Genomic DNA, 14,672 nt, shown 5'->3' with positions numbered 1-14,672 from the left:
AGAGGTGAGCCCAGTGCTGGTGTCCCAGTCGCCTGCATGCAGCATGAGGCATTGCCTCTGGGTCTGGGAATGAGGCTCAGCTGAGCTCTCCTGAATATTCACTGGAAGGACTGATGCTGAAGCTGAAACTCCAATGCTTTGGCCACCTGATGTGAAGAACTGACTCTTTGGAAAAGACCCTGATGCTGGGAAAGATTGAAGGCAGGAGGAGAAGGGGACGACAGAGGATGAGGTGGTTGGATGGCATCACCGACGCGATGGACATGGGTTTGAGCAAGCTGCAGGATACAGTGAAGGACAGGGAAGCCTGGTGTGCTGCAGTCCACGGGGTCGCAAAGAGCCAGATGCGACTGAGAGACTGAATACTAACAGCAAGCTCTCCTCTGGGGTGAGGCTCACCCATCCGAGCCCACGAGAAGGAGGAGAAACTGGTGGTTCTTGGGGCTTCCTGGGGAGGCCGGCTCCTTGAAACTGCTCCTTGGCCCAGGGCCGTGCCCAGGCTGCCCCCTGAAAGCCCCGCCCTCACGGGCTTGCTGAACTGGCTCATCTCTGCAGGAGTCCTTGGCTCAGTTCAGAGCTTGCAGGGGAATGAACAGAATCCAGCAAAGCTGGCTTTTTTGGTTTGGAATTTTTATTGTTTAATCCTCTCATGATGAGATTAAACTAGGCTAATTTTTTCTATATCATAAAGTTCATCAAAGCTGACACAGGTAGAGCGATAGCTGTAAGACATCACGTGGGACCCGGAAAGCCTTGGTAAGTAGCATTCTGGGCATCCAGGTGGACCCTGGCACTAAAGTTGCTTAGGGGCGGAAAAGGGCTTGTCTGATGGGCGGTCGTGTGTACACGGGGGGGGGGGGGCACTCTTGGCCCCCGGCTGTGTGGGGTGGGAGGCAAGAATGCTTTCATTTTCTATTCTTCATGCCGCTCAACCCAAGAAGCTAAGGACAACCCAGCCTCCTCGTGAAATGCCTGCTGTTTTCCTGGCAGGAGATAGAGAAGCGTCATTGGTTGAGGCAGCCCAGGGGCATTCCAAGGCCACTGTCTGCTAAGCACACAGCTCGTCTAACTTTCTCCCCAGTTGTTGACTGGAGGCAGGCAAGAGCCGAGAGACCCCACAGGCCTGTGTCCATGGTGGGGTGAGGCTTTGAGGAAGTGCAGCTCGGTTGATGGGTGGAGGATGGTCACCGCAGAGGTGTGGCTGGTACTTCAAGAAGTCGGAAGTCCTTACGTTTAAATGGACGCAGCCCAGGGGCACCGGGAACTCCAGGTCCCATCTCAGAACACCCAGCTGGAGTTCCCAGGAGCCTCCAGAGCGGCCCAGGGCCGGCCCCACAGGGAGGAAGCTATGACCTGGGCATCTGGCTCCGCTCCCGGACCCCCGCCTGCACCTTCTCCTCTCCAGGGACTCCTTCCTGCCAAGGCCAGGCCAGGGGTGCCCTCTCTCAGGCCCAGGGTTTTGTGAGTGACTGGTTCAGGTCAAGCATGACTATGACACGAGGCTCAGGAGGAGAGATCCACCCAGGGTCCTAAAGGCAGGATGAGTGCCCAGAGCCGGCCTCCGCGGGCCTGCTGGCAAATGGAGAGGGGAGGCAAACGGAAATGGAAAAGGCAGACGACAGGAAAACACGCCCGGTGAGGGGTACGGCGGCGGTGCAGGGGCTGCGCGCAGGACCCAGTCTGGGGAACAAGCCAGTCCTCGGCGCCCCTCCCCTGCAGGTGCTTTGGGCGTCACCACCGAGGCGTTTCGTCCTCTCCCGTGGCTTCCTTTGCCTTTTCAGATTTTCCTTTCACATTTCACTGGAGAGGAGCAACAAATAATTTTTTTGTAATGGAAATCGGATGAAAAATAAAATAACAGTTAAGCAGTTCATTTAGATGGCTCAGCTGTAAAAGCTGGCGTCCTGCGCGTCCTCGCCGTCCCGCCGCGGCGGGTCCCCGCAGCCCCGGCTCCAGGCTCTGCCCGCCCCGCGACGCGGGACCCCGAGCTGCCGGGAAACTCGCTCTCCTCGGGTGAGCTGGGAGCGGAGGAGGCGAGGCCCCGGCTCAGCGGCGCCGTCTGTCGGGCCAAGCGCGCCGTCCGCCCGCGGAGAAGCGCAGCTCGCCGCGACACCCATTGGACCCTCTCTGTGGCTTCCTCTGTACACATTTCTCATACTCAGTAATGCATTTCTATTGTGGTATGGGTGCTTACATTTATGATTATTATCTTGATGACAACTGTATTGCAATATGACTCATTTTCCTCGCAGTTTGCCCACTCACAGTGTGCAGTCAGTGGTCTTTAGTCAATTCAGGATTGATCAGTCACTCTCACTCGAGAAGGAAATGGCAACCCACTCCAGTGTTCTTGCCTGGAGAATCCCAGGGACGGGGGGAGCCTGGTGGGCTGCCGTCTATGGGGTTGCACAGAGTTGGATACGACTGAAGTGATTTAGCAGTCACTGTCACAGTCAACTTTAAAGCATTCTCATCACTGGAGAAGATGCCCCAGCTCATGAGCAGGCATAGCCCCTTCCCCCCATCCCACCCCCACCCCCAGTCCTCCCAGCCCTAGGCCACCACCAGCCTACTCTTATCTCCTTATTTACCTATTCTGCACATCTCACCTAATTGGACAAAAAGTGTAGCCTTTTGTTTCTTCCAGTTCACGCATATTGTAGCATATGTCAAAACCTCATTTGTCTTCATGGCTGAGTAATATTCCATTGTGTGTCTCTACCACATGTTGTCTGTACAGTCATTCATTGCTGGTCATGTGGGTTTTTGTCTCCACCTCTGACCAATACAAGCAATGCTGCAGTGAACACGTACAGGTTTTCAGGTGGACATGTGTTTTCATCCATCTTGGGTGTATGCCTAGGAGTGGAACTGCTGGGTCGTACGGTGGTGGCTCTGTTGAACCTCTGAAGCCCGACTGGTTCCCAACGCACTTGTGCCGTCTTACATCCCCACCAGCCATGCAGGAGGCTTCCGGTTTATCCACATCCTCACCAGCCCTTGTGGTCATCTGACTTGTTGGTTTTAACCACCCTGAGTGGTGTGAATTGTTGCTTCATTGTGGTTAGATCTGAGTTCCCTGGTGGCAATGATGTCGAGCATCTTTTCACGAGCTAGTGGGCCGTTTGTGTGTTCTCTTTGGAGAAGTATGTAGTGAAATATTTTGCCCATTTAAAAAATTAGGTTAATTTGTCTTTTATTATTGAGTTATAGTAGTTCCCTAAAAGTCAGACACGACTGAGTGACTTCACTTTCACTTTTCACTTTCATGCATTGGAGAAGGAAATGGCAACCCACTCCAGTGTTCTTGCCTGGAGAATCCCAGGGACAGGGGAGCCTGGTGGGCTGCCGTCTACGGGGTTGCACAGAGTCAGACATGGCTGAAGCGACTTAGCAGCAGCCGCAGCAGTAATTCTTTACCTTCTAGACTCAAGTCCTCACCTTTGCTCTGTGGGTGCCTGGAATCAGAGGCCAACAGGAGAAGCAGCCCGAATCTAAGATGTTTCTGAAAAATAAAATCTATTTCAAAATGGTACAGAACCAATCCAGAAGGAAGAGGAGGAAGATAATTAGCTTAGTTTTCAACCTGGAAGCTCTACTCAGTTCTGGACCTGTTTTTTTCCTGCTGTGCCGCTAGCCTGAAATCTTCTGTGGGGGTAGAAGGAAGACCAGAAGGGGCTCACAGGTGGGCCAGGGGGAGGTAATGGGGTCTCAGACAAAGGAAGGAAGAGACCCGGCTGCAAAACCATGGGTCACGGGCTCCCAGGCGGAGACTGCAGCCAGCAGTGTCTACATGTTTGCCAGTCCTGCCATGTTATTTATCAGATCAAATCTTGTAAAGCTTCTTAGACTATTCTGACCCCAGGAGTGGATGGCATGAAGCCCTACAACACTGCACAGGATTTTAGTCAGTCCTTACAAAATACTCTTTCTAGTAAAGTGAAAGGTTACCAAAGATTTCTTTGGTGATTACCCAAAGAAATTTTGCTGCTGTTTCATTTTTAAATTAATATCATTAACTCACACCTTTCTCTCTTATAAACACTGTCCTTGACACTGCCCTTGACACCTGGGATGTAGGAAACTGATTTAACTTTACAGGAAGTGACCCCACCTGTGTGTGCTGTCACTTCACACAACTGGAGTCAGACAACTGTCCGACTCTTTGCGACCCCACGGACTGCAGCCCGCCAGGCTCCTCTGTCCATAGGATTCTCCAGGCAAGAATTGTGGAGTGGGTTGCCATGCCCTCCTCCAGGGGATCTTCCCGATCCCGGGATCAAACCCCCTGGGTGTCTCTTACGTCTTCTGGCTCGGCAGGCAGGTTCTTTACCGCTAGCGCCACCTGCAGGAAGCCCCAGGACCCATAGCAAAGATTGTATTAAAGACAAGTTTGTTAACTTGGTTTCTGTCTTATTAAAATTCTCTAGCATTGCAAAGGAAGTGTTTGTCAAAAGATGTAGCAAAAAATACATCTCCTGTTCTACTCCCTTGTGTTATTTCAGTTCAAAAGACGGAGAGCAGCTGTGTCGGATAACATTAACTTTATTGACGCATTTGAGAGATGGAAAGTCCTACACCTGGTCCTTAATCTAAATGGCCCCCGCTGTCGCCCACTCGCAGGCGGAGTCTCTCCTTGCTTTCCGGCTGCTGCTGGTCGGAGGCATGTTCTCCGCGTCCACCCCGCCCCCTGGGCCGCTGGAGAAAGTCTTCCAGTACATTGACCTCCATCAAGATGAATTTGTGCAGGTAAGAGACCAGACATGCATCAAACACATAGACAGTGCACTTTGGGAAGCTGGGAGAATTTGCTGGGAGATGTGGATTTTTTTTTCTTTTTTCCTGACAACTTGCTGTTCAGTCACTAGGTCGTGTCCGATTCTTTGTGACCCCATGACCTGTATAGCCTGCCAGGCTTCCCTGTCCTCCACTATCTCTGGGAGCTTGCTCAAGTTCATGCCCTTTGAGTCACTGATGCTATCTAACCGTCTCATTCTTTTTCTGACAACTTAATTCCATTTAAAATGCATGTGGCTCCTCATTGAATTAAAATAGTCAATGTGGGTTAGAGTTAGGTAAGAGATCCCTCCTGGCATTCCTCCTAGAAGGGGGCATTCCCAGCACGTCTGGTCTAGGTATGTCCATTCAGGGATGACCAGCAAGCTCCGGTGAGGCCATGTTTACCCCGGACCATCATCAGATGCCCATCCTCCCCTCCCCTTCAGAGGGTCCCTCTCCAAGGTCCTCTCCACCCACAAACTTGCCAGAAATGTCCCCGTTACATCACCAGCTGCTACAGCAGCTGTAAGTCCAGAGTCCTGCCAAGCTCATGGCAAGGCTGTCTGTTTGGTAGCCCGCGTGGACTATGTACTTTAGTGCCTCCTTTACGATTCTCTGCTTCATCCTGACACGTGGCCATCTGCACGTGGTGTGGGCATGTGTGTGACAGGGAGACATGGCCAGCAGGGACTAAGGGGGAGAGGGAGGCCTGGGGAGCAGAAAGTCATGGGGGTTGGGGGGCACTGTTCCCACCGTCCCACCTAGCACACCCCTGTCCTTCTGCTGCCTCTCCTACCCCCGCCCCTCACCCCAGCACACCCCACCCGCCTCCACCACCAGGAATACTCCGAGCTCCCAACACTGTGTCTGGCACGTGATGCATGGTCAGTGTCTGCTCATTGGCCCAACCAGCCCATGTCAGAAATATTATTGTGCAAACAGACTGAACCCCTGTGTTCATACTAAAGCACTAGAATCTCCAGGCTGCTGGCCCTTAGCTGGGCCTTCATGGACTCTTTCCTCGTGGGGGTGTGTTCACTTGATGAAAATGCCTGTTGGGTTTTCACAACTTTACTGGGGTGTTGTCCAGTATAGGCTGGAATTCGTAGTGGGGAGAGAAGAGAGAGGTGAGTCAGTGACCCACAAGGGGCGTTCGTGGGAAGCCAAGTCCTCGAGCAGGTGGCCAGAGGCTCTCAGTTCAGATGCCTGCTGGGTGATGGGGACGGCCCTTCCGTGGGGGCTGAGGCCTGGGGGGCCCAGGTCCGGGCTTTAGAGGTAGGTTCCCCTATCCGTTCTTCCCCTGGGTTCCTGTTCTCACCTCCAGCTGGGTCTCCAGGTCAGAAGAGGGACCCCGGGGTCCTGTGAGGTACGCCCCAGGGGAGCAGACATAATGACCCCCCCCCACGCTAACCACCTGTCACCTTTGCTCCCAGACGCTGAAGGAGTGGGTGGCTGTCGAGAGCGACTCGGTGCAGCCGGTGCCCCGCCTGCGACGAGAGCTGCTCCGGATGGCGGGCCTGGCCGCAGACCGGCTCCGGGGCCTGGGAGCCCGTGTGGCCTCGGTGGATGCAGGCTTTCAGCAGGTGCTGGTGCCCCCTCCTCCCCGCCTCCCGCCTCTGCCAGGCTCCCCTTCCTGGGGGCAGGATGGGGCTTCCCTGGGCTCCTCGGTTCCCCCGCCCGCCCCGTCGTCTCCAGTCTCATTGAGGCTGTGGCACTGACTTCCTGTCCTGCCAGACCGAGGGGGAGATGGGGCAGGTGAAGGGGGCGCGTGAAAGCCCCTCACCTGTGCTGTTCACGTCCTTCACGTGCTTTGTGTTTCTCCCAAGGGCCCTCTCCCTTAAGCGCAAATGCCTCCTTAAAGGACCCGACCTCTCAGAATCAAGGTTCAGTGCTGCCCCTAGCGGGCAGGTCCCTGGAGGAGGGCATGGCGACCCGCTCCTGTGTCCTTGTCTGGAGAATCCCATGGACAGGGGAGCCTGGCGGGCTACAGTCCATGAAGTCACAAAGAGTGGGACACGACTGACACAGAGACACACACACTCACACATGTACTCACACATAGTCACACACACACACACACTCACACACACACACACACACAGTCACACAGTCACACACACACTGTCTCACACACACACTCACACACACTCTCACACACACACTCTCTCTCTCACACACACACACCCACGGGGGCATATGGACCTTTACTTGAACCTCCCAGTGTCCCCTGCTTCAGCGCTGACGTGTGCGCAAAGACTAGTCTCCAGGACTGTGTCCGCCTGCTTGGAGCTGGTGGAGTCCGAGTTCAGACTGAAGAATGTGCTCAGTCACTCAGTCATGTCCGACTCTTTGTGACCCCATGGACTGTAGCCCGCCAGGCTCCTCTGTCCATGGGATTCTCCAGGCATGAATACTGAAGTGGGTTGGCATTTCCTCCTCTGGGGGATCTTCCCAACCCGGGGATCACACCTGTATCTCCTGCATCTGCAAAATTGCAGGCTGATTCTTTTACAGCCAAGCCACTGGGAAAGCTCTCATATAGAAGAGCATGTTCAATTAAGTTTACTCTTTGCCAGTGTGTATCTGAGGAAGGACTTGACTTCTCATGGTTTCATTAGAAGTGTCTTGTGGTACCTCCTTAAGAGTCAGATAAGGATGATGTGGCTCTCCAAGGACCAGGGGGTAAAAACAGACTTCTGGAAGAACTAAATAGTTTTGTTCTTTAAACATTATCCCTTTTCCTTCTGCAGCTGTCTGATGGTCAGACCCTCCCAATACCTCCCATCCTCCTGGCTGAACTGGGCAGTGACCCCAAGAAGCCCACCGTGTGCTTCTACGGCCACTTGGATGTGCAGCCTGCCAGACAGGAGGACGGGTGGCTCACGGACCCATACACGCTGACGGAGGTGGACGGTCAGTGGCAGAGGATCGCTCCCAGAGCTTAAGGGTTTGAGATGCAGCTCTGCCTCAGGTGCCAGGTTTTACCTGTGGTTGTGAGGATGGACAGAATGCAGCACTCACGGTTTGCCAGTTGGTTCAATGAAGCTGATTTTCTTTCATTTGTGAAAGGAACTATGAGCTTTTGTGCCCCTAGGTGAATTAAGTCCCCAGGATGGGAGTTCTTGGGTTTCACATATTTTCTTTTTTAAAAGCATCAAATGTAATTATGCTTTATAAAGACAACAAGAAGAAAGATTAATGGAGACACCTGTGCACCCTTTTTCTTTCCCCTGGTAATTGTAAAATCTCAGAGTAAAACGCTGTGTTACCTGATATTTTGCAACAAATCCTTGGGTCTTTTTCAGTGAATTTGGATAAAAATAGCTAACTACTATTAAGGCCAAAGGGCTCTGTATATTTTCAATTAGCTTACGTTTGTTGACTAGCATACTATTTGTATATAAGAAATAATACTTTGTGAGTTCAGATCAAAACTGCTGCCTAGAAAAAGAGAGAACCCGATTCAAACAATTATCTGCAAATCTACTTTTGTTTTTGATTCACTCAACCTGGCAGAGGCATCTGTGCTTTTCTGAAAATTCTTCCCCCGCTTTTAAAGGAAAACTTTATGGCCGAGGAACAACAGACAACAAAGGACCAGTTTTAGCATGGATCAACGCGGTGAGCGCGTTCAAGGCCCTGGACGAGGTAGGTGCTGGCTGAACTTGGGAGTGAGGATGGTGACGACAGTGACGGTGATGGTGGTGATGATGGAGATGACAGTGATGTGATGATGACAGTGATGATGATGCTGATGGAGATAGTGATGGAGATGATGGTGATGGTGGTGACGACAGTAATGATGATGGAGATGGTGGTGATGGAGATGATGGTGATGTTGATGACGACAGTAATCATGGTGATGGTGGTGATGGTGATGGAGATGATGGTGATGTTGATGACAACAGTAATGATGATGGTGATGGAGATGATGGTGACGGTGGTGATGGTGATGGAGATGATGGTGATGGTGGTGATGACAGTAATGATGATGTTGATGATGGTGATGGTGATGGTGCTGATGAGGATGGAGATGATGGTGATGGTGGTGATAGTGATGGAGATTATGGTGATGTTGATGACGACAGTAATGATGGTGATGGTGATGGAGATGATGGTGATGGTGGTGATGCTGATGGAGATGATGGTGACAGTGGTGATGGTGATAGAGATGATGGTGGTGATGGAGATGATGGTGATGTTGATGGTGCTGATGGTGATGGTGATGGTGCTGATGAGGATGGAGATGATGGTGATGGTGATGGTGGTGATAGTGATGGAAATGATGGTGATGTTGATGACGACAGTAATGATGATGGTGATGGTGATGGAGATGATGGTGATGGTGGTGATGGTGATGGAGATGATGGTGATGTTGATGACGACAGTAATGATGGTGATGGTGAAGGAGATGATGGTGATGGTGGTGATGGTGATGGAGATGATGGTGATGGTGGTGATGGTGATGAAGATGATGGTGATGTTGATGATGACAGTAATGATGGTGATGGTGAAGGAGATGATGGTGATGGTGGTGATGGTGATGGAGATGATGGTGATGTTGATGACGACAGTAATGATGATGGTGATGGTGATGGAGATGATGGTGATGTTGATGATGACAGTAATGATGGTGATGGTGAAGGAGATGATGGTGATGGTGGTGATGGTGATGGAGATGATGGTGATGTTGATGACGACAGTAATGATGATGGTGATGGTGATGGAGATGATGGTGATGTTGATGATGACAGTAATGATGGTGATGGTGAAGGAGATGATGGTGATGGTGGTGATGGTGATGGAGATGATGGTGATGTTGATGACGACAGTAATGATGATGGTGATGGTGATGGAGATGATGATGGAGATGATGGTGATGTTGATGATGACAGTAATGATGGTGATGGTGAAGGAGATGATGGTGATGGTGGTGATGGTGATGGAGATGATGGTGATGTTGATGACGACAGTAATGATGATGGTGATGGTGATGGAGATGATGGTGATGTTGATGATGACAGTAATGATGGTGATGGTGAAGGAGATGATGGTTGGGTGGTGATGGTGATGAAGATGATGATATGGTGGTGATAGTGATGGAGATGATGGTATGGTGGTGATAGTGATGGAGATGATGGTGATGTTGATGACGACAGTAATGATGATAGTGATGGTGATGGAGATGATGATGATGGTGCTGATGGTGATGGTGACAGTGATGGAGATGATGATGATGGCAGTGATGGTGATGGAGATGATGGTGATGGTGCTGATGAGGATGGAGATGATGGTGATGGTGATGACAATGGCTATGGCGATGGTGGGCTGTCCTATCTGGGGGGTACTGGGGTGGGGGGATCCATCTCTGGGCACTGTGTCTACAAGAGAAACACAAGGCAAGTGCAGCCCAGTCATGCCTGAGGCTGAGATCCTTGATGCTGCTTCTCCCAAATCCTGTCCATTGAGCAGGCCCTGGCTTTGCTTCTGTTTTTTGCTGGAAGTGATTTCATCAGATGCCAGAGACTCTCTCTCATGAGAAGAAGCAGAAGAGAAGGTTTAAGTGCTCTCCACTTGACTGCTTTATCTCACTGAGGAAGACAGGCTTAATGAATCAGGACATTTTTCTGGCCGGGCCCTGTTGACCTGTTGTTCATGCACTCCTCTAAATAAGCCCTTGGTTTCTTTCTCTCTCTTCAATTCTCTCTCTACTTTCTTAGTCTCTTTATCTTTACTTCCTTGCTCACCAGTTTCCTCCTCTCTTTTTCTGTTCTTCTTTAAGAAGAGGAAAACAATATAAGTTTCTATGCATGTGTGCTAAGTTACTTCAGTCGTGTCTGACTCTTGGGACTGTACCCCTCCAGGCTCCTCTGTCCATGGGATTCTCCAGGCAAGAATACTGAAGTGGGTTGCTATGCCCTCCTCCAGGGCATCTTCCTGACCCAGGGATTGAACCCAAGTCTTTTATGTCTCCTGCATTGGCAGGAGTGTTCTTTACCACTAGTGCCACCTGGGAAGCACTGCATACATAATATATAATCCTCCATTCACCCTGCCTGTATGAAGGTAAAAAGCTACTTTGGTTTTTAAATTTCAGTTCTGAAACTTACATAATCACAAACAAAACGTATGAAGTCCTCATGGCCCTTAGACAAATCAGTTCATCTCTCCAAGCTTCACTTTCCTCATCTGTGATCTAAGATTGATCATTTCTACCTCCAGGCTTGTTGAGTGTATTAAGTGAAGTTACATGTATAAAGTTTCTCTAGTACCTGCAGATACCAGGCCCTTTATGAGCACTGGCTTCTTGCTTCCTGGTTCCCTCCCATCCCCTTCCCGTCTTGTTCAGCGCACTTACATGTACATAACCTCTCTGGCTCATTTTACCAAGAGGCAGGGCGAATATTAATACCTGCCTCACATAGAGAAGCGGCTGTCACTCGAGAGGTTACATGGCTAGTCCCCGGTCCCGTGGGTGTCAAGGGACAGAGCAGAGAGCCCTGGCTGCTGGTCTCACATCCTTCTCTGACACTTAATAGCTACTGGCTTGTATTTTATTAATCACATTTTGCCAGAAAATTCCAAGGCTTTTCAACTGCTCTTTAGCAATTGTTTTCTAGTTAAATGTTAATAAAGAGCTTTCAAATATTAAAATTTCAGAACTTTAGCTTGACTTCCTGACACCTAGAAATATATTCAGGGAATGCACTGAGCGAATCTTTATCCCCAAATCCCCTTAACCAACTGAGTGACCCAAGGTCACTTACTTTCTCATGCATAATCCCCCACTCATCCTGCCTTTGTTCATCTGGGGCGAGTCAGTCTCACTCATTAGAACTAATTAGTATGTTTGTGCTGCCTCATCTGCATTGAATCACTTTTCTACCCCTACCACCCCCATTTCACCTCGTGTTCCAGGAAAAGTCATTGACCTCTCCTCTCCACGGGCCTCTCAAAGATATGAAGCTATACATTATAAAGATGCAAAAAGATCAAAACCAAATGGGGGAAAGGCACATTGTAAAAATTTTAAAGGCGCCCTAATATTAACTAGAGAAAACCTCAAGTTCCATTTTGCTGTGAGATCAAAGCCTTTGAATAAGTTAAACAGCAGATTGAGCTCATAGCTGAAAAATAACAGATACTTGAAATAAAAATTATCCCGAGGCTTAAACATTAGACAGCCTTTCAAAGGAAAGAGCTCTCATTTATCATGCTCAGAATTATGAGGACAGAAAAGAGACTTGGAATGGAGTAACCTTTCTGGAAAAAGTCCTCTTGGGGAGAGGAAGGGTAGGGCCCCTCTGCAGGGCTGAGCGGAACCCTGTGTTGTGGACATGGCCTTTTTAGAAACGCCCTACCCAGATCCGTGGTCACCAACACGAGTTTCCTGCCTCATTTGCCATTACCTTGGCTCGCTCACAACCTGAGTTAAAACTGCTTCATTGTAAACAGGCTTGTGGGAATGTGTATAACAGTTCAGTGTATTTATGTTACACCCAAACACATCCTGGGTTTTCAAAAGGTGAAGGGCAAGGGGTCCACTCTTTCCTGCAGCATGATTTGCCCCATCGTTAATGCAGGACCTCCCGGTGAACATCAAATTCCTCATCGAAGGGATGGAGGAGTCTGGGTCTCTAGCCCTGGAGGAACTTGTCCGGAAAGAAAAGTCTGGGTTCTTCTCGAGTGTGGACTGCATTGTGATATCGGACAACCTGTGGATTAGCCGGAGGAAGCCGGCGCTCATCTACGGGACGCGGGGGAACAGCTACTTCACCGTGGAGGTACCTGCCGACCGTGGCCGTGAGGGAGGTGGGGGTGTCCACACTGGGATCCTGGTGGGAGGACAGAGCAGACGCTGACCTGGGTGCTTGACCCGGTGTGGGGGGATCATGGGGTCTTGGGATTGGGGGAGTCCATGAAGCCCCCCAGTAGTGAATGCATGTGCTTTGTGCATGTTTCTGGAGTGAAGAGGCAGAGGGGTTTGTGGCCAGGGGGATGCAGGAGAGATGCTGAGGCCAGAAGGAGGGATAAGAGCAGAAGGAGGGATAAGGGGTCCCAGAGGAGCACTACGAACCCAAGTGCTTTGTTAGTATTGCTGCCTGAGGAGGCAGAGGGCTTAAGTAAGTGAAGGATTCATCTGGCAGTGCCATGAGATGGCAGGGCAGGGCAGGGCCAGCCGGGCAGGAAGGCTGAGAGGGAAGGAGCTGAAAACGATAAAAAACAACAACAACAACAAAAACCCAAACTCATTAGAAATTGGGAGCTGGCTGGACACTGTGTGCACAGCAGAAGGCCAAGTCATGTGAAGGGGATGGAGTCACAGGTCCACAGCCCTCCTGGAAATGGCAGCTGTGGAAGGTGTCTGTAGAAGATATTCCCTTCCAGACCTCCTCCAGTTCAGCAGCTGGGAGCACTCTTAAGTTTTGAGTACCAGAGAGACAGAAGCCTTAGGTCTTGTGGGTGGGTCTAAGGTCAGACCTCGAGGGATGAGCGCTGAGCCCGTGGAGCCCGTGAAGGAGCCCTTTGGGTCTCAATCCACGTGCAGAGGAAGGAGGCTCCAGGCTCACATTGGGGTGAGCAGACGGGAAAGCAATTATTAGAAGAGACAAGGAGACCTGTCCTGCAGGCAAGAGAAAACACGCAGAAGGAAGTTTCTTGGAGAATTTCTCTGGAAGGAGGGCTGAGTAAGAGACGGGGTGAAACCAGAGGGAGACAGCTCCGTGAACTTTGCCGTGGGCCGGGGTGCTGGTGGCCTGCGACCCAGCACTGCTGGAGGCGAGGCTGGGGGCCGACACCAGTTTCAGGGGAGCCAGTGGGGCATGAAGCCCCCCGTCGTGAGAGAGAAACACGGCGGGGGTGTCAGCTGACCCACCTGAGTCCTGAGGGCCGCCTGGGCGGGTCTGGCGCCAGGGGAGGGCTGTCGTTGAGCAGCCGTGGAGGGAGCAGCTGCTTTCCCTTTGCCTGTCTTGCAGGTGAAATGCCGGGATCAAGATTTCCACTCGGGGACCTTTGGTGGGATCCTCAACGAACCCATGGCAGATCTGGTCGCTCTTCTTGGTAACGTCCTCTTTCACTTTTTAAACCTCAAGGAATCTGCTAACGTGGTTCTGTTGGACTCGGCCCTCTCCTGCTCAGTTTCAGACCAGCCCTGAATAAGAAGGGTGGAGCAAAGGAAAACCTAGGGCTTCCCTGATGGCTCAGCTGGTAAAGAATCCGCCTGCAACGCAGGAGACCTGGGTTTGATCCCTGGGTTGGGAAGATCCTCTGGAGAAGGGAAAGACTACCCACTTCAGTATTCTGGCCTGAAGAATTTAATGGACTGTGTAGTCCATGGGGTAGCAAAGAGTCGGACATGACTGATCAACTTTCACTTTCGGAGGAAAACCTAAAACTCTTGAGGCTTATTAAGTCCGTGTTATTTATTTCCATGGATTGAAACCCTCTCTCAATCTACCCCCTTTTCATTTACTGGGTGTCACAACACATCTGGCTGTCCCCGGGGACAGCGGTGGACAGACCCTTCTGAAAAGGCATCCAGAGCCGGTGCCCAGTCTGCCCACACCTCTCGGCTTCTGTCCTGCAGGTCCCCAGGACCCCATGTGGCTCAGGGACACCAGTGAGGCTGTTGCAGCGTTGGGGAGCCCTTCCAGGGCCCAAGAGTGGCTCTTGTCTAACACTTGGAATGAATTGTCTGAGGAGACACACCTGCTGACAAAGCAGCAGCCTTCACTGGGAAGGGCCCGGGTGGACAGCGGCAGGGTGAGGGGCCCAGGAGGACTGCTCTGCCATGTGGCTCGCCGTGCTGGGTTTTATGGTGATGGGATTAGTTTCCCGGTGGTCTCTGGCCAATCAGTCTGACTCAAGGTCCTTCCTGGTGGCACAGGCATCAC

General features: G+C 51.2%; 1 protein-coding gene across 3 annotated transcripts in view; it reads left to right on the top strand.

The window, feature by feature from the left end:
- The first annotated feature begins 563 nt into the window (after window positions 1-563).
- The window catches only part of CNDP1 (carnosine dipeptidase 1), a 29,331-nt gene continuing 15,222 nt past the window's right edge, over window positions 564-14,672 (top strand). For 2 of the 3 annotated variants that reach the window (XM_027526101.1, XM_027526100.1), the window contains exons 1-7: window positions 564-756; window positions 4,506-4,749; window positions 6,213-6,362; window positions 7,530-7,692; window positions 8,339-8,427; window positions 12,363-12,563; window positions 13,755-13,839. In XM_027526101.1, coding sequence (XP_027381902.1) covers window positions 4,597-4,749; window positions 6,213-6,362; window positions 7,530-7,692; window positions 8,339-8,427; window positions 12,363-12,563; window positions 13,755-13,839 — 841 coding nt within the window. In that variant the 5' untranslated portion in view covers window positions 564-756; window positions 4,506-4,596. The remainder of the gene's footprint in view (window positions 757-4,505; window positions 4,750-6,212; window positions 6,363-7,529; window positions 7,693-8,338; window positions 8,428-12,362; window positions 12,564-13,754; window positions 13,840-14,672) is intronic. The other variant, XM_027526102.1, reaches the window with a different exon arrangement.

This window comes from Bos indicus x Bos taurus, chromosome 24 (genome assembly GCF_003369695.1).
Source record: "Bos indicus x Bos taurus breed Angus x Brahman F1 hybrid chromosome 24, Bos_hybrid_MaternalHap_v2.0, whole genome shotgun sequence".
Lineage (NCBI taxonomy): Eukaryota > Metazoa > Chordata > Mammalia > Artiodactyla > Bovidae > Bos > Bos indicus x Bos taurus.
The sequence above is the reverse complement of the archived record's forward strand: the minus strand, read 5'-3'. Positions and strand labels throughout refer to the sequence as shown.